The 25386-nt window shown below is 41.5% G+C and overlaps 1 protein-coding gene and 1 non-coding gene across 8 annotated transcripts in view; one reads left to right on the forward strand and one right to left on the reverse strand.

Annotated features, from left to right (window-relative positions):
- Window positions 1-25386, forward strand: part of TTC17 (tetratricopeptide repeat domain 17) — an 84405-nt gene that overhangs the window by 8908 nt on the left and 50111 nt on the right. For 6 of the 7 annotated variants that reach the window (XR_012159403.1, XM_073348043.1, XM_073348039.1 and 3 more), the window contains 14 exons: window positions 5566-5655; window positions 6920-7089; window positions 10397-10508; window positions 11306-11437; window positions 12205-12314; window positions 14581-14725; window positions 15151-15290; window positions 15548-15708; window positions 16902-17014; window positions 19783-19929; window positions 20482-20597; window positions 21031-21205; window positions 21806-21883; window positions 24725-24949. Coding sequence is in view for 6 of the 7 variants with exons in the window: in XM_073348043.1 (XP_073204144.1) it covers window positions 5566-5655; window positions 6920-7089; window positions 10397-10508; window positions 11306-11437; window positions 12205-12314; window positions 14581-14725; window positions 15151-15290; window positions 15548-15708; window positions 16902-17014; window positions 19783-19929; window positions 20482-20597; window positions 21031-21205; window positions 21806-21883; window positions 24725-24949 (1914 nt within the window). In the remaining variant the exon portion in view is untranslated. The remainder of the gene's footprint in view (window positions 1-5565; window positions 5656-6919; window positions 7090-10396; window positions 10509-11305; window positions 11438-12204; window positions 12315-14580; window positions 14726-15150; window positions 15291-15547; window positions 15709-16901; window positions 17015-19782; window positions 19930-20481; window positions 20598-21030; window positions 21206-21805; window positions 21884-24724; window positions 24950-25386) is intronic. The other variant, XM_073348038.1, reaches the window with a different exon arrangement.
- Window positions 9055-9127, reverse strand: TRNAV-AAC (transfer RNA valine (anticodon AAC)). Its single transcript has one exon. It is a non-coding gene; the product is annotated as a tRNA-Val (tRNA).

Below are 25386 nucleotides of genomic sequence, written 5' to 3' on the forward strand. Positions count from 1 at the left end.
TCCCATAGCTACTTTCTTTGAGAAAGTGGGGGTATGTTAAGTGTGACAGGAAGCATAAGAATAAAACATGTCATTTTTAACATGTGAAATGTGCAAAGATGAATAACCCTTCTTATGCTGTTACATACTAATGGTGCAACTGCTTTCCCTTAATTCGGAAGTGTGAAGATAACTTGTACTTTGTTGTCATGCTAAGACTTTTTTTGTGCTATCATAATAGTGGTGAAGTGGAAACATGAACACCTCTGTCATAAGATCTGTGAGCACTCTCAGAACTATGCAAGTTACACAGCTGATTTTAAACATGGTGGCAAAGATTCTTTTCCTGAAGATTGTGCTATAAAAACTCAGGCTACAACTGTAGCCTGCAGCATAACTTGTCTTGCACAGTTCTCAAAACAAAGCCCTACCCACACGCTTTAGAAAAATTGTGCTACAATTCTGCTAGCAGCAACCATGTTTGAACATCACTGGTCCCATGTGGATAGGGCCTAAATGATCTCTTCAGTCATGCAGGTCTAGACTTTCCACACTTAGTTTTGCAGATACCTTTGTGTGAATTTTTTTGGTTTACAAGCAAAGGCATGGGCTGGTACTTCATAAACACACACCACTTGGAATGTGAATGGTATGTGATTGTGGAAACTAGACCTACATGGATAAAATGGATCTCTTCCTCAGAATATTTCTAGCACCCCACATGCTGCTTACCACTTCTGGGTAAGGAAATATATTCTCTAATGGGAAAGAAGAACCATTATCAAGGGAAAGATTTGCTTCAGAAACTGTGTGTCAGGACAACAACCGCAGCAAACAAGAGGCCACTGCTCTTTACTGCCAAGCATCTCATAGAAACATCTTGTCTTATTTCATAAGCTATGTGATCGTTACAAAATCCTTGGAACTTACCCCCATAAGACAAATAGAGACCTGCCAATAGACTGATTACTAGAGAGGATCAGTGTGCATGCTTGCTGGCAGACACAAAGCTGAAGCGTGAGAGAATGACCTTCTAGACAGTCCTATCTTAGAACCCATTGCTTTAGTTCTGTTACGGTTTATCATGAATTAGGTTTATGGCTTTTAATGTGAGCAATAGTGTCAGCATTCTTATACGTTAGTAGATCAGCTAGAAAGGGCAGGGCTAAGCTGTAGAAGCCCTTAGAGGTGTAAATGATCAATTTACGTTTACACTGGAAAAAGGATTGGGGGTGTGGTGTGAGTGTGGAGAAAATGGTGAAAGGAGGGGGTCATGAGCCAGGAAGTCTATTTTGGTAGCTTTCTGAATGATTTGAGGAGCAATATTTCAGCTGTTTAAATGCGAAATGTCATGGAAAATAGATTTGGGAAAGATTTCACATCACTTTCCCTTCGTCCCCCCAAATATAGGATATAGTCTCCAAAGATCAGTTGGTAGTATGATTTTTCAACTTCTAATCATGTCTTGATAAATTTTGGGGTGTTGCATGCCATAAAACATCTTGTTGGTAATTGTTCAGTTAACACTGCTTTGTTTAATGTGATATGGCACGCTTCTTCTGTGGATTTCAATGCTGTTGGCAAAGGATGGGGAAGTCCTGGTATACCTCCATTTTGCAAATAGGTAAACTGAAGTACAGAGAGGTTAATATGCCATAATCAAAGAACTTCTGTAGGCTGCCAAAGAGGAACACTTTGAGTGTGTTGGATCTGGAGTTTCATCACAAACCTATACTACGTAGAGATCATCTGCATTCAGATTCTTCAGTAGACATCAATCCTTCGTAGCAATTGTACTACAACATGGAGACTCCTTAATTTGTCAGATCATGCTAGGGTAAATGCCATCTCTGACTCTTCTGAAATGGGAAGCTTTGAATATATGAAACACTTGAATATGAAACCTAAGGTATCAAATTTCAGAGGAGAAAGTCAGTCTTTTTCAGAAAAAACTGTTCAGTTTCATGGTTTGCTCAATTCAGGCTCTACACCATTCTTAAAAAAAGGTCAACAAACGTATTTGATCATATTCCTCATTATTTATACTGATGTAGAGTATCTGTAATGATTGTCCTCAGAAAACCAAACTCTACCTCTGTATGTAAACTACAGACTCTGTTACTTAAGGTGAAAATGCTGGAGAGTGGGAAATGTGACATTACCAAACTTGATGTAGTTTCCTGGGAGGTGGAGATGGGCTTGAGTAAACTCAAGGATGTTACTGCTTGGTTTTTTATTGGGGTGAGGAAGAGGAGAGGGGTATTCAAGTTCTTCTGAGCAACAATCTCTTTCCATTTTAAAGGAATAATGCAGTAAAATATTACAAGGCTTGGATACTATGCTGGGCACTAGAATAAACTTTAAAATAGATTGCAGCCAGTACGGCCCTCATTCATTTGCCCACATTCGAATGTCTGAAAATGTAAAGGTCCTAAGGACAGCCACCTCATTCACTATGTAATACTAGCTTGTGTGCTGAATGAGGAGGGCTCTGTGGGGGAGAATCAATATGTGATCTCATAACTAAAGATTGTCACAACTGAACTTGATTTTGTAACCCTAACAATAATCTTAACTTTTCTTGGTATGGAATTTTCTAGGCCTTTTCTATTCTATAATGGACCCTCTATTGCATTCCCCCCATGGATAATCATCAAGGTTTAAACCTGGAACATTCAAATTCACAATGCAGACTTTTTTCATATGTGCTAAAGGAGCAGCTGTTAGCTGGCATTGGTGATAGGTGTGATGGGTTGTCACCCCCAGGATGCAATCTGGGAACTATGGGCATCACTGTGCCCCTCTAGCAACCCAGCTGGGCTGGCCCAGCTCACACTGCTTTGTGGGAGATTTATGGCCAGCCTCACCAGGCCCCGTTATCACCCAGGTGACACCACTCACCCAAACTGAGCTACCTGAGCGTTAACAGCAGACACCAGCAAACTTCCCAGCTCCCCAGACATGTACCCCCTTGCTGGAGGATAAACCCAGAATTATATCATCTTGCACTGCACAGGGATCTGTACCACCTAAGCTCATAAATAGTTCACTCTCCCCTCGATGTGGGAAAGATATGCAACAAGCCTGTGTTAACCATGATGAGATTTTTTTTTCCCCCACACACTTCATTTAAAGGGACACTGGTTTAGATAAAGCAAAAAACAAGTTTATAACTACAAAAGATAGACTTTAAGTGATAGCAAACAGATCAAAGCAGATTACCTAACAAATAAACAAAACTACAAACAAAGTGTAAGATACTAGATAGAATGGATGTGAATAAGCAATTTCTCACCCAGGCTGATGATTAAGGCTCCATAATCCGTGCAGCTGGCCCAGGAGCCACTTGAGCAGCTCATTCATTCCTCGGGTCAGTCTCACTGGCTGCTGCTGGGGCAGTCTTGGAGCCCCACAGCAGCAGGAGTTTGGGTGTGGTGGGGGCTCAGGGCTTGGAGTTGGGACCGGTGCTTACCTGGGATGGGGGGCTCCTCTTCCTCGGCTCTCCTAGCTCCACATGTTGCCTCTGTCAGCAGCCAGGCACCACCCCTGAAGCTCCCATTGGCCACGGTTCCGAGCCAATGGGAGCTGCAGAACCAGGACTTGGAGCAGAGCTGAGGCAGCACGTGGCGCTCTAGGAAGCTGAGGCCCTGCTTCCCAGGAGCTAGGTAAGGAGCCTGCCCCAGCCCCACCATCTCCCCCACCCATGGCACTTCCCCTCCTCAGCACCTGTGGTGCCCCCCGAGTCTCTCCTCCTCCCCCACCCCAGCCCCAATTTTAGTCAGGAATTTTTTTAGTAAAAGTCATGGACTATGGGCCTGTGAATTTTAGTTTTCTGCCCATGACCTGTCCGTGACCTTTACTAAAAATAGCTGTGACTAAAATGTAGCCTTACTGATGATACAAGCAGTCCATCCGGTTTCTATACACAGGCTAGAAATCCTTTTAGCCTGGGACCAGCACTTCCCCCAATTCAGTCTTTGTTTCTCAGACGTGTCCAGGAATTCTCTTGTGTGGGAAGTGAGGCCCCTAGATGATGTCACACACACACAAACCCCTTTAGATAGCTTTAACATATGGCGGGAACCGTTTGTTCCAAAAACAGTTCCCAGCCCAGTTTGTGGAAAAACACAGGTACCCAAAATGGAGTTCAGTATCATGTGGTCTGGTCACTTGCCCTTCTTGTGTCATAGCAGCCATTACTTACAGGCCAGCCGAAACTTCTATGGGAAGGCTAAACTCTCCCATAGCCCATTGCCTTTGCTGGTGGGCCATCAATACTGTCTAGCCTCTTCATTGTTGTACCTGAAAGGCTAGCTGTGCATGCTACTCATAGTAAGCACATTTGAAATACAGATACATAGTCAATATTCATAACTTTAGATGCAAAAATGATACATGCACACAAACGATTTGCTGAACCTGGCTATCTTAACTTTTCCAATGACACCTAACATGACCTATCTTATACAAAATGCACCATAATTATGCCATAATCATATCACTATGAGGAATATGGGGCGTAGTGTCACAGTAAGCTAATATTCTCTGTGACCTTTGTATAGAAAAGGATGTATTGGTAATCCCATGCATGTGTAAGTAATTACAGATTGGCTGGCCCACTGTGGTGTGGGAAGTAGAGCTAGGGGAGGACACAAGGAGCTTCCCGTGCAGTAGCTAGCTCCAATCCCAGTTTTTATACTTCTGAGTGCAAAGTCTGAGAGGGTCTGGATCCAGTAGCAGTGTGAGACACTTGTCCAAAGAAGCTGAAGGGTTCTATGGCCCTGCCATTTCCGCTCTGGGGGCAGAGCTAAACTGGCATCGGGACAGGATCACACCATTCCAACTCTGGTATGCAGTTTCACAGCTAGCTGAATGCCTCCTACTGCACATCGTTGTCATGGACTGTGACTTGACTTAGTCACAGTGTAACCTTACATATTGAGCTACCAGTCCCTGCATACAATCTATTGAGACAGAGGCAGGGTGGTTTTGGTTGAGAACCTTAACTTCTGGAGTGTGTTTTGCTCTTGATCTGACGCTTCATGGTGCAGTGTTTTGCTCATTTATTTCCAGTCGTCTGAGTAAGTAAATTCTTGAAAAGGGTTGAAAGTAGGTGGGTATGTTAAGGTTACATTACTTTTGTGTTGTATATTTACAGGGGGACTTTATGATGGAAATGTTTTAAAACTGATCACTGCAATCTCTATTTAAGGTCCTTGGTACTACAGTAATGGACGATTTAGAAATTCATATAAAATAAGGGGTTTAATCATCCATTTGCCATTATCATTAGTGGAAGCTGTACACCTGAAGATATTTGAATAGGGTTGAAATTAAATGCTCAACTAAATTGCAAACTCAGAGCCCCAAAGGTGGCCACAATATTGCATACATACTGTAATACAGAATAATAATGGATGCACTGTCAATGTCTGAAGATAAAAACTTCTGAAATTAGTTCAACAGCTCCATAAAACTGGTTTGAGCCTTAGTTTGAATGACATTAATTTTCGTTTTTAAAACTCCATTTATCAAAGCTGTAACATTCTCCTGATTAAAACAATTACATTTTAAACTGTCTTGCAGGTGGATTCGCCAATGAACTTAAAACATCCTCATGATTTGGTGATACTAATGAGACAAGAAACAACGGTAAACTACCTCAGAGAGCTGGAGGTAATGCAGTGTTGTGAGGAATAATACATTACTGTTTGCAAAGTGCTTTGATGAAAAAGGCTGTGCAAATTCCAACTAGGGACAGAGGTGTGAGCAGGGAATGTAATTCACATGTCTGAGTGTGCAGTGCTGTTTCAGTGGAAGAATAAAGAATTCTTCCCTCCCTTTACAAGCTTTTTCTGGGGGAAGTTTGATCAATCTCTTGGTATTGTCTTGGGTTGCATTGCTAAATATATTGTTAATATATTTTATGGATAAAAGGTTATCCATAAAACCTACATTAGCTTTTTAAAAGATATTCCTGCTAAATTATTTGATTCTGCTGCCTTGTGTAATGAATTCCACAGGCTGCTATAGAGAAGCATTGCTTAGAGTTCTGAATTGACTTTGCTGCAGGCTGTCAGCTTGCCTCTGTGAGTCTTCTGTGGCTCAGCCCTCTGGCCAGGTCACATAGTCCAAAACACCTTCCAGGGCATAATGAACTCAAAAATACAAACTGTTCCAAGCTCTTTTGGGCCAGTTTATAAGCAAAATAAATTCTGGCCCTTTCCGGGTTAAATACCCGCTCTGGAATTGAATCAGCAGGGTTTCATCGGCCACTGATTGCGTGTAGTAATGAGGCGGCCTGGACTTGTTCCTCTGGCTGCAGCCTAGGGAGTGTCCCTCATTGCTCCTCTGGCTCTACCCGGGAACTGACTTGCTGGCTGCAGGCAGCTCCTTTTATTTTGGCCTTCTGGCTATTGATTGTTTGGCTGTTGCTCGTCCCAAGCCTTTCTGACTGCTGGAGGATCAGATCTCACTGGTTTTGAAAACGGCTGCTCTTGTCCTCTCAACTAACTGTTTCCTGGTGGGGCAGGGTGCAGCAGAGCAGTGGGCCCTCCTGTATGGAGTTGTGAAGACCTGGTACACCCTGTCACAAGGAGTCTACACTTTGTGGTAGTGTTTCCTCTTTCTGTTTGTAAATTTACCTACAGTGAAATTTGAGTGCTCTTTGGTCATTCTTTAGGGACAATGGGAGAAATAAAGGAGGGTCTGGTCAGTTTATACTGTTTTTTCTGTAAGCATATATATATATAGGGTAAATCAAAATATCTGTAACAGACTCTCATTTCTCAAGGGAGACCTGTTTAGGTAGTGGTGCTGTTTTTTGTTTGAATGGGTTGCTTTGGTAAGAAAGAAGCTTGGCTTGGGCAAGTGTCCTGTCAGTGGGGATGTGCTTTATTACCTCAATATATGCATGTTTCTATTTCTCTTATTCCTACAGAAACAGTTAGTTGCTCAAAAGATTCATATAGAGGAGAATGAAGACCGAGACACAGGGCTGGAACAAAGGCATAATAAAGAGGATCCAGACTGTATTAAAGCAAAGGTGCCCTTGGGGGACTTGGATCTGTATGATGGCACATACATCACCTTAGAGAGCAAAGATATCAGGTAATGAGATGAAACTCTTGTACTTTAATAAGGTTTTACAAAATAAAGATTAATACGTGAGCGTGAGATCAAAAAAAGTTCATATCGAGAATTTTTAAGAAATTGTCCGATGATAGTTCCCTTGGATGGCATCTGTTTTTATTGTGTGTTAATGTTGGAGGGGTTTTCACTGTATGTGGAGGAGTACTGCTTTCCACCCCAAACTAATGCACTTCAATCCTGACTTGTAGTGTTGCATTTCGGGGCTTCCGTCTATGATGATCTATAAAGACTCTAATGTTCCTAACCAGGATTTTTCCTGAGTAGTGAGTGTCAGTCATGTGAATTGAGCTACATGGTGGTGGTTTTTTAGGGTGGTTTTTTTTTTTCTTAAGTGGATAAACTTCCTCTAGTGTGGAGCAGACTGAAACCACCTGGTTCATTTTTAACTCAAGACAGATTTGAAGTTGCATCTCCAGAAATAGAAAACTAATGAATCAAATGCTACCTAACTGTAATGCTTAGAAGATAAAAGGAATATGAATAGTCCATGTGAAGCTCAACTTTTTTGGTTGAGGTGATCTTCAGGGCTGATCTTCCTGCCTTGCCATGTGTGTACTTGAGGTGTGGAAAAGGGTTACTTTATTTAAAACTTCCTCTCCCTAGATCTGAGTTGTCTAGCCCCATTCCCAGATTCTACAGGTTTCTCTTCACTCTTCATAATATTTGTATATCACAATCTAAGGGTATAGCTACACTACAAAATTAGATCGATTTTATAGAAGTCGATATTATACAGTCAATTGCGTATGTCCACACTAAGTGCATTAAGTCGGCAGGCTGCGTCCTCCCTACTGTGGCGAGCATCGACTTACAGAGCGGTGCACTGTGGGTAGCTATCCCACAGTTCCTGCAGTCTCTGCTGCCCATTGGAATTCTGGGTTAAGCTACCAATGCCTGATGGGGCAAAAACTTTGTCGTGGGTGGTTTTGGGTACATGTCGTCGGGCACCCCTCCCTCCGTGAAAGCAATGGCAGACAATCGTTTCTCACCTTTTTTCCGGGGTCCCGTCCGCCGGCCCAGCTCAGCCCGCTACCTGCCTGGATGATCCAAACCCCAGGCAGGCAGCGGGTTGAGCAGGGCCAGCAGACGGAGCCCCAGACTGGCAGCGGGCTTAGCCGCTCAGCCCGCTGCCGGTCTGGGGCTCTGTCCGCCAGCACCTGCCAGCCGGGGTCTCAGCCGCCAGCCCCACTCAGCCCGCAGCCATGCTTGCCATACCACCATGGAGCCCGCTCAGCTCACCGTCACCGTACGTCTCCTGGGTGCTGCTGGCAGACGCGGTACTGCATTGCTACACAGCAGCAGCTCCTTGCCTTTGTGGCAGATGGTGCAGTAGGACTGATGGCCATCGTACGTCTCCTGGGTGCTCCTTGTAGACCTAGGTGAAGTCGATCAGGGGCGCCTGGACAGACATGGCTATTCTCCTCTTAGAGCACCGAATGGGAGTGACTACAAGTCATTCTCTTCTTTAAGTTTCGTCTCATGGAGATTCAGTCCTGCCTGGAATATCATGCAAGCTGGAGGCTTCTGCCTCAGGCTGCTCTCCCAGCTGGCAGCACCGCACGGTCATACCTACCCCTTCCTCCCATGGCTCATGAAGCCTGGACAGTAGTAAGGAGCAGCTCAGCTTGTGGAATGACAAATCCAGAATGAAGGATTGCACTCTGTGGGCCACGTTAAGATTATTTCAGAGTCCTAGATAGCATTTAGTCCCTATAAAAGGCTTCATGAAAATTTTCCCCTGCCCCTAACAAAAATGTTAATTTATCAGAGCAGCTGAAAGGGTAAGGAATCCGGGACTATAACTTAGAGAGAGCTTCCATATTGTTTAACTCATAATTGATATAATTAAAAGTAAAGTTTCGCAGTGCGGTCTGTTCTAAGACTAAAAATGCAGGAGGGGAGTCAGAAAAAGGATCAGGGACCTGTTTCCACCCGGTTTTGAACCGGGGACCTTTCGCGTGTTTGGTGAATGCGATAACCACTACACTATGGAAACCCAACTTGAACGTACCCCTCGCGTGGTCCCTATTATACTTTATATAACGTGTGGTTGTGTATTATTAATAGTTTGGTGTGTCACGGGACTTCTCTTTTTTAGCCACAGATTTTGCCGAATGCACAAGAATGTTTTGTTTTCTCTAGCTACAGAAGCTACCTAATGCAATGTCTATATCTATGGCCTTCCCGCTCACAAAGCGGTCTTGCCCCCGCCCAAGGCTGACACAGCGTGGAGTGCTTGTGACACAGTGACCTGGCTCGGGCAGGATCGCTAGCGAGGCATAATACTTCTGTTGTTAAGCAAACACAGCAATTCTTTCCTGGCCTCTGCCACTGAATGCCTCCATGCTTTAAGCTGTGCCCTATCAGTGCGGGAGGACTTCATGAGTTCGGAAAACATGTCCTCACGAGTGCATTTTTTCGCCTTCTAATCTGCAATAACCTCAGGGACGGAGATGATGGGGGAGCGTAGAAACATTCTGGGGGGACTGCATGGTCACCTGTGCTGCTGAGTTTGCCACACTGGCCAAACAGGAAATGAAATTCAAAAGTTCCCGGGGCTTTTCCTGTGTACCTGGCTAGTGCATCTGAGTTCAAAGTGCTGTCCAGAGCAATCACAATGGAACACTCTGGAATAGCTCCAGGAGGCCAATACCGTCGAATTGCATCCGCAGTACCCCAAATTCAACCCGGCGATGTCGATTTCAGCACTAATCCCCTCGTCAGGCAGAAGTACAGAAATAAATTTTAAGAGCTCTTTAAGTCGACAGAAATGGCTTCATCATGTGGATGGGTGCAAGGTTAAATAGATCTAACACTGCTAAATTCGACCTAAACTCGTGTAGACCAGGGCAGAGAGACTTCTCTGGTCAGAATGTATTACTCTCTGCCTTGTAGAGGGAAGAATAATTACAACAGAAACACACTGGGTGGACAGATGTTCCTCAACATGTATTGCCAAAATCTCCCAGCTAGTATATTTCTAAGTATCAATCTGTCTCTTCTAAGGTAGCTAACAATTCACTTTCAGAGCAAAGCCCCAAATCAGTAAAGTACTGTTTATCCCTTGTACTGACTCATAAATCTGAGAGAGTGCTTCAGGGGTGCTAACTAGCTCAAACACAGATGTTCATTTTTTAGAAGTAGTGGTCTGTTCAGCACAAAATGTTGGTATTTTTAACTAACTATTTCACTAGTGCCTCTCATGAACTTTATGGATTAAAGCACTTGTAAGCACTGAGTTTGATATGTTGCTTTCTGGTTTTAGCCCCGAAGACTATATAGACACACGGTCTCCTGTACCTCCTGACCTAGAACAACCAGACTGTACAAAAATTCTAGATCTTCCATACAGCATTCATGCTTTTCAGCACTTAAGGGTAAGTAGGCAATTGCAAGGTGTTTCTCCTCCTGCTGCCTGATGGTTTGAAGAGGTTGGCTGTTATAGCTTTTGGGAAACCTTCCTAATCTAAATTTTAGCGTGTACCAGCAAAAGAGTGCTCATGCTGGTATAGAAAAGTTGTATAAAAATCAGACCTCTAAGCAACATTACTGTAGTGGCAAAAGTTTCTAGTGTAGACCTGGCCTTAGGGTCTGTCTCTTGATGATTATTTTTTAAAAAGAAGTGGTTTTAATAAAAGGTTTCTGTTACTTCCAAAAGAGAGAGGATATTCTTGCAGTTGAAGCAGGAACCAGGGTTTCTCAGTTCTATTCCTGGCTGGGTCCTGAATTATTTTCAATAATTTTCAAAAGCATCCACTCACTCCTTTTGTGCATTAACTTTTGCAGTGCCTCGCTCGACACACTTTGTCTGATGTTCTAGAGATACTTGGCACCCACAGTTGAATTTATGGGAGCTGTCAGTATTCAGTACCATAGAAAATAAGATCCTAGTTATCTCAATTTGGGGGGGACCCCAAAAAATGCAGGATGAGAGGCTGCTTTTGGATGTGTTTGCATTAATATCATTCTAATGTTTTCCCATCTGTAAAAGAGTGAGTATAATGCTGATGTCTCAAGGATGAAGCTTGAGAAACTTTGAGATACTCGGGTGGAAGATGCTACAGGAGCATAAAGTATTATTTTGTAAATTTTCCTGAAATCTGCTGTATTTTACTCTTGTAGCCTCAATAAAACTTTCAGTAGACATTTATTGTGTTCTCTTCCCTCAATCTAGGGTGTTCAAGAAAGAGTTAATCTTTCCGCACCTTTGTTACCTAAAGAAGATCCTATCTCCATTTACTTATCCAGACGTTTAGGAAGAAGTATAGAGGACATAGGCCATCGCATTTATGAAGGTCTAATGAAGGTATGACAGTAGGGACCCTCATAGTTGTGGCATGCACAAGAACAGCCTCAAGAAGCTCTTGTACTGTTGCATATACAGTGTATTTGTGGAATACAACGCTATGGGTACTGTCTGTCCACATACTATTCATCATGTGCAAGTACCAACAAATGTTGAGATCCCTGGTACATGGGGCAGCACTTCAGTGTTTTCCACTGGAAAATAAACACATCACGGGAAGCCATGTCTTTCACTGCAGTGAGGATCAGCAGCCAGAGAAGTAAATGGACATGATTTAAAGTTCAGCTTTAGTAACTGGTGAGATATAGCTCATCAAACCACAGAAAATGCACAGTCATCACTTAACAGCCTGAACATTTGAAATAGAACCCAAGTAGTTAAAGAGCAAAGGCATCAAAAAGAGAAAACAATGGAACTGAAATGGCCATTTTCTCAAAGATTTTTCTGCATCATACTGCTGTGCACATTCCTTATTCAGCTTAAAATAAAAATGTTGATGATTAAATGGTCACTTCAGGCATCCTTGTGAAAGTTAATATTGGGGTTCATATATCCTTGATGTATTTATATGCTGATTCATTCTCCCTTTAAATGCTCCCAGCTCCTATTGAAGGGCATTGTTGCAGAAGGAGAGGCATAACTGAAGGCATGTTCAGAGTTTAATTTTGCCTCCAGTACCAATTGGAAAGTCTAGTCAGCCTATTGGTTTATAGTATACCTTGGCTCTTGGATTGTTACAGTTGTTACAGTCATGTGTTTTCTTACAGAATTCTTCTTCCTGGGTGCTGTATAATATGGCCTCATTTTATTGGCGAATAAAGAATGAGCCATATCAGGTAGTAGAGTGTGCCATGCGGGCTCTCCACTTCTCCTCAAGGTGAGAGCAGCTGATACAGGTTCCTTTTCCAGTCTGCTTTCTATTTATCCTAAACAGTATACAGTTTTTTAGTTACTGAAAATTGTATCCTAAGAAAATGGGTGATAGAGTCTACTGAATAGAGACTGCCATTCAGAGTTTCACTATTAAGCAGCTACAGTTTTAAATAGCTCTTAAGAGGGTGAAATAGCCAGGAGGTAAAGACTGAAAATTTTATTCAATTTATGTTAGACTTGTGCAGTCTTTCACTTCAGTAATCCACAAACCTGACAATACCAAAAGAATGACAATCTTGCTGCTTTTTAGTAGAAATTTATTGGCCAAATTCTGTAGAGAAGGTATGAAATGTGCTGCAGAATAGTTGGTACAATGAGATGTGAACGTAACCAACACTAAGCTACTTGTGTCAAGGCACATCTTGTAATGGAGTCTTGTCAGATTGGGAACACAGGAACAACGGTGGCTGTTGCAATTTTAGGGCTCTGGTAGCATCCCTGGAGATGGTCTAGTCTGGTGGGAAGGGTTATTCTCTGGCTACTAAATCTGTGATCGTCCCCCTAGATGAATGAGTAGCAATCTGCTGTATCAGGAGAGTGCACAGTGATCAGGAAAGTGCCACTAACAATATTAATATCCATTCAAAGCCACTCTTCAAACATCAATTTTCAAAATCCAGTGACATTCCAGGAAAACACCATTTAGAAAAGGTTGGCCTGGGGCAACAGTACAAGTGAGGGTAGACACTACCTATACGGTGAATTAATTGAAACTGAAAACTGATGACTCAGAGTAGTTGCAATATATGGTATTTTGTAATTAAGCTCAGTGCTCTTATAACTTATGCTACATGGTTGGCACTGAAGAAACCTCTGCTGTGCCATTGGGGTGGCTGCATAGCTGAATAGTGGTAGCTTTCTTTAGAGGTTATAAACCCACTTTTGATTTCATTCTCTCAACCACAATTTGAGGTTGGTTATAGGTGGCAGCAGTTCAAAGCTGTGCTTCAATCTTAGTATATTCTAGTAAACAATACTTTCTAGTTTTCTGAAACTTGCAAGATGGCACTTCAGCAAATTTTGTAAATACCTTGATGAGACAAATCCTGCTTGCTCACTGTGACTTATGATGTGACTTTTGGAATGATAAAGGAGAAAGAGGATGATCTTATAGTTTAGATGCTGGTCTGGGATGTAGAAGATCTAGGTTCAGTTTCTGGCTCTGCCATGAAATCATGTTCTTGATGCAAGTCATTGAATGCCTTCCTTGTCGGTTACTCATCAGCAAAATGTGGATAATACCTCACAGAGATGTTATAATGATAAATCCATAAATATTTTAGGGTGTGCACAGATACTATTGTGAAGAGATTCAGTAATGTACCTAGTTTTATTTTAAATGTGTGTTGCTCTATGATTCTGGACTGCTAAATGAAGCTTGAGTAGTTTGTCTATACACCCTGTATGAGAAATAAAGGTTACATGTACATTTGATTGTAAAGTACACAGATGGAGTATTAAAAATGAAAAACAGTACAACGCTTTCATAAACATAATGCCATCCATCCAAATGACACCTTGGCTGGAACAATCCAATATTAAGTTAGTTCCCCTGACTGAGTAATGAGTAGTTTTTCCACAGACAATCTAGAAGCTAAACATACTTTTAGAATATATTTTGGCAAGATCAGTAGTTCTCAAACAGGGGCACATATACCCTAGGGGTATGCATAGATCTTCCAGGGAGTACATGAAGTCATCTAGATATTTGCCTACTTTTACAACAGGCTACATAAAATGCACTAGGGAAGTCATTACAAAGTTTCATACAGACAATGACTTGTTTATACATTTCAGTGTATAGTATATGGAAAAGTAAGTACAATATTTATATTCCAATTGATGTATTTTATAATTATGTGGAAAAATGAGGAAGCAAGCAAATTTTTGGTAATAGAGTGATGTGACACTTGTTTGTATTTTTATGTCTGATCTTGTAAACAAGTAGTTTTAAGTGAGGTGAAACTTGCGGGTATGCAAGACAAATCAGACTCCTGAAAGGGATAGGGTAGTCTGGAAGGGTTGAGAGCCACTGGGCTAGATCATGCAATTAAGGCTTCAAGTCAGCACTGCATACTTGCAATGTTTACTAGCTGCTGTTAGTTTTGGAAAGTCCTTGTAACGTGTGCCTGGAAAGCAAACAAGAAACATGAATAAAGAAAGTCATTATCAGACATCTTTTTAATATTTTTTTTTCCTTTTTTCTCTAGGCACAGTAAAGATATTGCCCTGGTAAACTTGGCAAATGTTCTACACAGGGCTCATTTCTCAGCGGATGCAGCCATCGTGGTCCATGCAGCTCTGGATTACAGTGACTTCTTTACCAGCTATTACACTTTGGGAAATATATACGCAGTAAATAAGATTTTTATTTTCCAATAACTACAGAAAACCAGATGGTATAATTTAATCTCTTTGGCTACAGTTGCAGCACTTTTAAAATACAGCGCAATGATTAAATGATCCTGCAATAAATTTCACACATTGTTCAAGCTTGATATTTAAGAGGTCTGAATCCAACCAACTTCGCAGAGAAATTAATCTTTCAACTAACAAAGAAAAGCTTATATCTGCTGTTGAAAACACCTCTTAGAGCAAAACCAGTCTTGTAGCTGATTTACCCAACAACATGGTTCTAATTTCAGAAGAGATTGGCTGCTGATTAAAACAAATCAATATTAAATTGAAGTAAAAAACTGATCTTTATTAATCACTGAAAGTGTTTCATTAAATGTTACTGAACAGTGGCTAACTTTCTCTCTCTTTCAATCATTCTTCAGATGCTTGGGGAGTACAACCACTCAGTCCTGTGTTATGATCATGCTTTACAGGCCAAACCAGGGTTTGAGCAAGCTGTAAAAAGGAAGCACGCTGTCCTTTGTCAGCAAAAACTTGAGCAGAAACTGGAAGCTCAGCATAGGTAACTAAGACATGCATCCTCTGAAAAGCCTAATAAAAATTCATATGCAAGAGGTCTCATTCTCAATGTTCTGTTCCTGTGATTATTGCTCACCATTGTGGTAAAACAATGATATGTTTTAACTTACAACAGTTTACAACTATTGCATAATCATAAATACAAATATTGTAAGCAACCAAAAGTTTCATATGAATGTGAAACGACAGATGGCTGTTTAAAACAATTCAGCATAAACTTTCCTGGTGTCAAATTTTAAGATCACTTCAGCGAACACTAAATGAGTTGAAGGAATATCAAAAACAGCATGACCATTACCTGAGACAACAGGAGATCTTAGAGAAGCACAAGCTGATCCAAGAAGAGCAAATCCTGAGGAACATCATCCATGAGACGCAGATGGCAAAAGAGGCACAACTAGGTACAAATTTTGTAATGAGCACTGAATGTAACGAGTAAGAGTTAGTCACTTTCAGTCACAGCGTAATGCAGTGAAACAATTCACTCCCATATTGGGTTATGATGCTCTTAGGTGGCCATTTCATTTTGCTTTTGAAAAAGTTGTGTGTGACATGTTCTCCGATCAGTCCATGGGTCCTTGTCTGGCAAAGGCAAAAATCTATAAAACACGCTTAGTTTCAGGAAAAGGGAGCATGTTTTGTTGTTCTTAGGGGCCCTGAGCTAGTACAGCCCATGTTGATTAGCTTATGGAGGAACTGTAGTCCATCATAGCTAGAAATGGAAATGCTGAAATGTTGAGGCCTTTGAATAATGGAGGCTAGGAAATTGTGCAGGAAAACATCTGACAAAAAACCCATCCCTCCTACTTAATACTAAACTATATTTGAATTTTGTTAGATAAATTATTCTAAGGACTTATCTACATAACAAGTTAATGCTGGGTGTGAAGCCAGGGTGTGAATCTGCAGTGCACTAGCTTGCCAAGCACTAACTCACCATGTGGACTTTACTACAGCACACAAAGTTCTGTAGTGCATTTTGATGTACTCAGATTTCAACTACAGAACTTTTAGTGCACATGTAGTAGGGTGTTTGCAGCAAGGCAAGGTACTCTGTCTATACCTGGCACTAATTTGCTGGGTAGATAAGCCCTAAGCTATAGGTTCTAGAGTTGAGGGAATTCCGAGTAAATCTAGGACACTCAATGCACTACAAGAGCAAACTTTTGGAACATAATGTCCTTTCTTCTGTGAATTCGTAGTTAAAGGATTAAATCTATCCTACATCTCCAGTATCTGAGCAACCATTCAGTTTTCTCAGCAGCACTCTTGTGCCTATCTGGAAAAGACTGACTGCCAAAAAGGCTGAATGAAGTGCAAAAGTACTGTAGGAAAATGAGTAGGGAATGCAGAATTGGGTATGTCAAATCCCAAACTCCATGCAAACTGTACTGCAGGAAGTGTAGTCAAATGTCATGTAGTCCTTTACACAAATATTAGTTTAGCTATCTTCTTTCAAAGATGGAGTTCTCCTTTAATACCAGTCAACAAGGTATCCGAGTCTAGTTGCAAGCTAATGTGCTGGTTTTGGTCAGCTGAGAAACCTTCTGCTCTTTCACAGCAATGAACTTTTGTTAATGTTTGTGCTCCATAGGGAACCATCAGATATGTCGGCTTGGCAACCAACAGCACAGCTTGCACTGCCAGTGGGACCAGCCTGTTCGCTATCACCGTGGGGACATTTTTGAAAATGTGGAATATGTTCAGGTTTGTCTGTGAATTAGCACCACTACTAGTCACTCAAGCAACACAAGTCCTTGGGGCATAAGATGTCCATAATTGCTACCACACAATCCTTTTTTTTTTTTTTTTTTTTTAATAAATTATATATATATATATATGAGTAAAAGGCACATTCTGCTCGTGTAACTTTCCTGTGACCCTTTTGCTAATAGTGGGAGAACCGAAAATAACTCTGGATTTTGGCAGCCCAATGCCTGTTGTTTAAAGATTTTGTTTTGTTGCATAGGGAGGGAGCAAAATGAGGGCTCTTCTCAACTATCTTTTTGGGAGGAAAATGTTCTGGAGTGTTTTGTGAAACCCCAACATTGCCCTGGATTTTCAATCACTCTTTTTTTTTCCTCTGTATAGAATGCCCTCTTTCTATTAAGTACAGGCATCAGATGATTTGAGAAGGAGTGTAGTTGTCTTACATGAATATGCTAAATGTCCTGTAGCTAGGGGTGTGCCTCTGGAGATGTGAAGCATCCATTTCAAAATCTAGTTTCCTTGAAGGACACAGCAAACGTACACTAGGTAACTAATGTACATAAAGAGACACATGCCTTTAAGGAATCAGTTTTCTCTTTGGATCCACATATAGTACTTCCCATAGAATAATGTACCCCACTATGACAGCTGAAGAAGTGTGTGTATTGTGGCAGAGCTCCGACCTTGTCCCCGTGGGTCCCGCGCTTCCAGGCGGTTTATGCTAGCTTTAGAGGCTTACTGCAACCCTCCACGTAGCCCTTCTCTCTCTAGAGCCAGGGATACAGTCTACTGTGCCCTTCTCATCATAAGCCAGCAATAGAGGTTAGTGAGAGAATTCCCACAGTCTCTGTTGCTCCTACAGCCTCCTGCCAAAGCAGTTTAGCCTCCTGTCCTGACAGGGGCCTGTTTTCCCCTCCCAGGAGGTGTTTCTGTAGTGGTGGAAACTACACCCTCTACTCCGGGTTCTGTCCCAGGGACCCTTATGGTAGCAGCTGTTGGCAGCCAACCTTTCACTGCCAGAGTTGCTACATTTCCCTGGGCCACTTCTACACAGCTCTCCTGCTTCTCCCTTCTTCACCCTTACCCATGACTTGAGGGTGTCTTCATTAACCAGCCCTTCAGCCACACTTCCTCTCCTCTAGCTCTCTCTGCCCGACTGGAGTGAGCCCTTTTATATTATCAAAGGGGCCTTAATTAGAGTTAGGTGGTCACATTGGCTTAATGGCCTCACCTGACTCTTTGCAGGTTAATTGGAGTCAGGTGTTCTCATTAGCCTGGCGCAGCCCCTGCTCTAGTCAGTCAGGAAACAAAAAACTGTTAAGGCGGTATATCTACCTTCTGCTACTCTGCTGTAGCCCTGGTGGGCCAGCCTATATTCCACCTTGGTCCCGAGGCCCGCTGGGGATATCCGTTGGCGGCTCCTTCACGGGACCGTGAGCACGGGCATGTACTTGGCGTGGTTCACCCCAATCCCGGACACCTGCCCCTTTTGCGGCGTGAGGAAAACCCTGGTGCACGTCTATCTGGAGTGCGCCAGGCTGCGTCCCCTATTCCGGCTCCTCACGAATATTTTGTTAAGATTTTGGTTGCACTTTTCCCCTCACCTCCTTATCTATGCACTCCCTGTCCGTGGCCCCACTAAGTCGTGGGACCTCCTCCTGGCCCTGGCTAAAGTGGCCATCTATAAAACCAGGGTGAGGAGGTTGGCCGATGGAGTCTCCTGTGACTGTGGGGCCTGTTTCCGATCCTCTGTCCGTTCACGCCTCCGGGCAGAGTTCCTCTGGGCGGCGTCCACTGACTCCTTGACACCTTTGAGGAGCAGTGGGTGCTGTCCAGGTTCTCTGCTCAGTGTCCCCATCCGGTTCTCTTCATTTGACCCTTTGACCGCACTCCTGTCCCTGTTGTTCATTAGTTGTCCCCCGTAATTATTTGGTTTTCCAGGTCCTGTGGACCCCCACTTAGGCTGGGGCGGGGGGTGGATCCTTTAGCAGTGGGCGGGCTTTGCCCGCCCACTTCCTGGATCCCAATAGGGCTACTTTGCTGTACCCAACTGGCCTGGGTCTATCACAGTATATATAAATAATTGTTGGTTTTTACTTTATATACACTTTTACAAATTATTTAAGATGGATAGCGATCCATCTTTCTTGATATTTTCAGTCAGTTCATCTTGATGAACATCATTCTAAAAACTTTTGTAACATAATGAGATTTAAAGAGGAGGGAATCAGCATTATACTTCCGAATATTTTATGTGGCTAAGAGTGTGAGTGATAACGTGAGTTCTGCCCATCTGACAATGACTCTCAATACTAATCGAGTTGCTGCTACTGTTCTAGTAGTTTAAAATGCCAGCTTTTATGCTTTGGGTTTGATAGTGCCTGAAGAAAGGTTGAAACACTCTGCAAAAGTAGATATCATATTTGTATTCGTAAAAAGTTTGGAAAGCCTGATATTAATAAAAAGGGTTTCACAATATTTCTTTAAAAAACAATAAAACAGTATTTTGCTTTGATCTGCATTTTCTCCTGATACGTTTGAAACCCTAATATTGTGCTAGTGCAAGAGGACCAGAAATGACTCATACATTAACGAGTCTCGTTTTGCTGCCAAAGCTAAGGGAATTGCAAGAAGTAAACAACCTGCATAAGTGATGAAAAGCAAATCTAACCTACAAAATTCAGTGTTAGTAGTTCATTACCTTGAAAGGAAATACTGTCTAAAAATAGTGATAATGTCCCTGTCATTTTCTTCTTTATCGACAGTTTGGAGAAGACTCATCGAGATCCAGTATGACATCCGTGAATTTGGATCTCCACGCAAACCACAGCGATCTCAGCCACGCTTTGCAGTCTTCTCCTGTTGCCCATTCTATTGTTTCACTATGGGGCCTAGAATCGGATGCCTACAGGGTGAGCAAAGCGTATGAGCTCGCTCTTTTATACAGGGCTATCATGAAAGATTGTGTACTCCTTTCGTAAAAGTTTATTCTAAAGCAGCAGTGTCCAGCCACTCATATGTAGCAGGACTTATGTGCCTGGTACTCCTGAGTTCTCCTTCATTGTCTCAGGTAAGCTGCTCTGCTGAGCACTAGTGGACCACTATTTCTGCCTGTCTCCCATTCATTTTTGTGTGAACTCTACCACACAATGTGGATTTGGGTTGCTCTCATGACTGCAGAATTGGGCTTTAGAGCCCAAACCTCTGTTCATGGTAGAGCAGCACAATTTACTAAAAATAGAAAGCACTGTGCTGATGCAACGGAAATCTTGGCTTGATAAATTGGGACAATTTCCAGAAAAGACAGGAAACCATTATCTTAAAGGAAGAGCTTGCTCTTTTTTTTTTTTTTTTGTCATCCTACTGTATTCCTGAGGTGGTATTATCATTTAGTTAATGAAAACGTTAACAAGATTGATTAATTATTTCTCAATAGTTTAAGGATTTTTTTTCTTTGCATTTAGGATAAACAGCATATTCTTTGGCCTAAAAGATCAGACTGTGTAAAATCCTTTCCAACAATCCCGAACCCAGAGGAACTGCCAACCTATTTCCTGCCTCCAGAAAACAGAGGATTCGGGCAAGTGTTGATTAATCATAAAGTGAATTTCCCATTGTATTGTACAATCTGGTTGTACTGATGTGGCCTCATTATGAGAATCTGGGGTCACTGACCAACTGGTGTATTATTCTTTTAAAGTGGCTGGGTCTCCCTCTGGCTGGAGAAGATGATGTGTCAATCTTTGATTGTAGCAGGCAGCAATTGTATTCTCTTGGAGGCCCTCCTTCTTTCCACTCCACAAAAGGAGTCACATCCATCTAATGCTCTGTCCACACTACAGCTATAACCAAGTCAGGAAACCATTTCCAAAATGACTGTCCCCTTTCCTGGATTTAAGATGGTTAAAATGTAGTATGGACAGGACCAGCCATATGCCACTCAGCTGTTTGTGTGTTTACATCCCACCATTTGAAACATGAACTCATGTCTTCTCGGTTCTTTTCCCTGTCAGAGTCCAATCGATCCTGAGTAGCCCAGGAGAGGCCCATGTGCATGGAGAGGCCCAGCTGCCAGATTGTTCGTCTATTATTGATGTCCGTAACAATGAAACTCTGTACATGTTGGTCAAAGAACTAGATGGTCATCTGGAGCTGAAATTTAAAATTCCGGATGATCATGCGAGACAAGTAAGAGGCACTGTTTTCATAAGTAACCTTTTCATTCTGAGTGTCTGTCTTTTACGGCCTTAGAGCTAAGGTCTTCAGGATTTGACAGATTCTCATAACAAAAAGATAGACCTGATTTTGCAAGGTGCTCAGTACTTCCATAGGCTTCCCCTTGCTGGGAAGTGTAAATTCTTAATATCTGGCATGAGGTCCCATGACATGGCCTCTTTAAACACCTATCAAAAGTGTGTAGACAAAAAATGATAGTTAATCTAGAAAGTACTGTCGTCTTCTAAAACCTCTGAAGACCACATGAAAACTGTTCATTGGCTTTACCACCTCATTGACACAGGAGAGACACCCGCTTTTACCTGTCTTTCGTTATTGCTTACTGTCCCTTGGTTGCTTTAATTGGTCTTAAGACTCTTCCCCTCCCCCAGACCACCAACAGTGCATCTGTAGGGATCACTTTTCAGCTACAGTACAAAGAAGGGGTTTAGGAAATTTTAGGGTCATGAGACTTGATCAAGCCAGATAGTTTTTACAGGATATAGCTGTGTTTGAGAGAGAACTTTAAAATCTTCCACCCTATTTTTCTGTTAAATGCTTTTTCGTGTTCAGATCTTGCATTCGCGTATCAACAATCAAACTATTACAGAGGAGCAAATAGGAGCATTCATCTATCATGCTATAAAGAAGGTAAGTCAAGAATTGTAGTTCAAAGTAAATTTGAGAATACTTGTTTATCTATGAGGTGTCATAACTAGACTCATGTTGTTCAGTGGCACACTATTTACAATTTGCCTTGCCTGGTGGATATAGCAGAGCTGAAATTTTTAACTTCCTTCGATCTAGGTTCCACAAAGAACCACAAATGTTCAGAGAAGCATCCCTTTCACTCAGCTTACTCAGTGGACCCTATTATAGCTTTCTTCCTACGTAAGAACACTGGTGGAGTGAGTGAATTTCATTCCTGTAAAAATTTGCAAGATATTGAGCAAGGGAATACAATGCCATTTCCTGAATCAAACAATAAATACACCTGGAACGAACATGATGTTCGCCAACCAATAGACATTGCTTTTCTTATATTATATTCCTTTCCCCCACCCTTCGTCTGGCTTGTCTGTTTAGACTGGTAACTCTTCAGGGCAGAGACTGTCTTAAGTCTTTGCACAGCACTTAGCAAAATGGGACCCTGATCATGAGTAGGGCCTTTGAGTGCTACCACAATACAAATAGTAAATGTCAGGATGGAGAAAAACTTTTGGAGAAATCATATTCAGTCTTAACAGATGTCAAATTCACTCTGTTGACATGCTGCCTTTCGTGTATATACCACGTTGTCAAAGCCTAAATATAATATGTGGAGTTTTTGGTCATCTTTTCATTGACCATAAGAAGGAGTACAGATCTGAGTGGTATTCATATTCTTGTGCACATAACAATTCTTTGCAGGCTTAATGTCTTACCTTCTGAGTTTTCTTAAGTGGCCATCCGAATGCATAGTTTTTTTTTTTTCCCTTGGTAATACTCAATTATTTCATGGCTTTAGTGCTGAAAAAGCTTCTCCAATAAACAACTTCTTAACCAGTTAGAGCATGTCATGAGCACGTTCTTGTCATGCTTATGTGCACAAATTGCAGAGGACAGGAGGCATTTTCAGAGCAGAAGTTCAGCAGTAAGCATCATGGTCTTCCTGGGGAAAGACTAAATCTGTCTGCAAACAGGTTTGAATGTTTAAATTAATGACAGCCTTATGTTGAAAAAATAGGATTAAAGCCTTTGCAATACCCTTATAAGCAATGCCATTGCTAACTCTTGCACAGCATTTATTAATTATTACTGTAGCACGTAGAAGTCTTAATTATGGACCAGTACCCTATGTGTGTTAGTCACTGTACAAACAGAACAAAAAGACAGTCACTGCCCCCAGAGAGCTTCCAAATGAAGTACATAATACTTGGATGCATAGAGACAGGCCAACGTGGAGATTACATGGAAACAGTGAAACAATATTGGTTAGAATGATAGGCAGCATGTCGCTTGTTCCTCACAACATGAAGGGAGAGGAAAGGAATTGTGCACAAAACCCTACAACTGTTTCATTGAAAATGATTTTATTTAAGTTAGGGTGTCTCTTACAGTTAGTAAAAAATCAGCTAAGAAAGCAGTAGTAAATCTGAAAATAACTGCTTCTCCTACCAAGTGCTGGGAGGAGGAACCATAATTTACAACTAGAAATACAAAAATGTCTCCCACCCCTAAAAACTGAAATACAGAAGTCTTTCTAGAATTCTGAAGGTTCTAGACAATAATAGCTATGACTACAGTTATGTCTAGGAGTAAAACAATTACTCCAAGCCCTGCATATAGACCATTGCATTTAGCACTGTATTTTTTTGTGTTTCAGTATAGGGCCTAAGAATGCACCCCTGACCGATCTGCATGCATGCGTGACATTATTCAGTGAGTGGTCTCATCAATAAGACTTACTCACACAAGTAACATTACACATGTGTAAATTGTTGCAGGATTGAAGCATTAGATTTGTCCTACAATTACAGATTACCCAAAAAAATTGGAAAACGGATTTGATAGCATATTAAACTATCCATTATATCCTGTAATGCAAATAAAACCTTTTAGTATGAGGCTATTGATTCAAAAATACTACAGAAATACCATTATCTACAAAATGTACTTCTCTCTGAAAACTTTTACCCACTATGGTTATAAGAAACACCTAAGATTGCTACAGCTGAAAGAGAGAGAGTATTTGTTTTACATATTTTGTTGTGCATTTGACACAACTCTACGTAGTTTCATTGTTCCTTCTCTAAAGAATGAATTAGTCTGTTTCATGTAACTATAGGTCAAGGGACAGCTAAGAATATTTAGAAATCTGATTGATTGTACGTTTTATCCCTCTGCCCCACCATGTTTACTACTTTAAGTTGTGAGCATTTTGGATCAGTGACTATCTTGCTATATGTTTAGACAGTTGCCCAGCACACTGTGGGCACTACCCAAAATACAAATGGATAGATAATTATTTAAAATAGGAAAATATTCTAAAACCTCAAATTGGTAGAGGGACTTGAATCAGATATAGGAACTGGAACCACCTTCAACTACTTTTTGAAACTGACTACTTCTCAAATGGATGGTATCCTTTTATGTGTACATGTGGCAATGTGGTTCTTGCACCCTGAAATGGCAAAGGGCTAAGAATCATTGATTCCTGTGGCCAGGCGGGATTGTCATATGTATGCATTAAAGGACTTTGTGGAAATCATTCAGGACAATCCCATAAATCAAGGTTGCTAGCTGAATGCTCTTGCTGAGCAACAGGTGCTACTAAATTAACATTAGTTCATCTACCCTGCACCTGTGACATTCAAATGGTAAGCTAAGTACCCTCAGCCAAGGTAGAATAAATTGTATCCAGTTCAAAAAGCAATACACTGAGTTGCTTATGTTGGAGAGAGTTTATGGTAAGTGATTGTAATTTCCTGAAATGTTGTGACTTTTTTTCAGCCAAGGGATCCTTTATGGCTTATGCTTAATGAGGCTGGACTCTACTGGCGTGCTGTTGGAAATAGCACCTTTGCTGTCTCATGCTTGCGAAAAGCATTGAACTTAGCCCCACATGAGTATCAGGATATCCCTTTAGTCAATCTAGCTAACCTTTTGCTTCATTATGGTCTTCATCTGGATGCCAGTAAGCTCCTGGTAAAAGCTGTGGCCATCAATAATTCTGAGGTAAGGATTGTTTTTGTATTAATTTAGTAATCAACAACAAAAGTCTTCCTGGAACATTGCTTCATTAATTCCCATCCCCAACTTTTGTTCTCATATATGTAATTCTTCAGGCATCTCATTTGGAACGTGTTCATTTAAGTTGCTGCTTCATGTTTGATAAGATCAGGAAATTAAAGTGCCAGATAACACTGGATGCTTAAAGTATCAGTGTCTGGAAGAATAAATAGCTTTAAATATGGACAATAAATTAGGTTGCTTCTGGACACCAGAATTCCAACCAGCTGGCTGTGTTTTTGGATTCAAATCCTGGCATCACTGATATCTAAAATGGAGATTCTTTATGTTAACATTTAATCCTTGTGTGTTGGAGGAAAGAGAAACCATTACATAAAATATGTTTAGATCAGGTTTGATAGGAGGTAAGCTATCCTTGAGAA

Source organism: Lepidochelys kempii, chromosome 6 (assembly GCF_965140265.1).
Source record: "Lepidochelys kempii isolate rLepKem1 chromosome 6, rLepKem1.hap2, whole genome shotgun sequence".
NCBI lineage: Eukaryota > Metazoa > Chordata > Testudines > Cheloniidae > Lepidochelys > Lepidochelys kempii.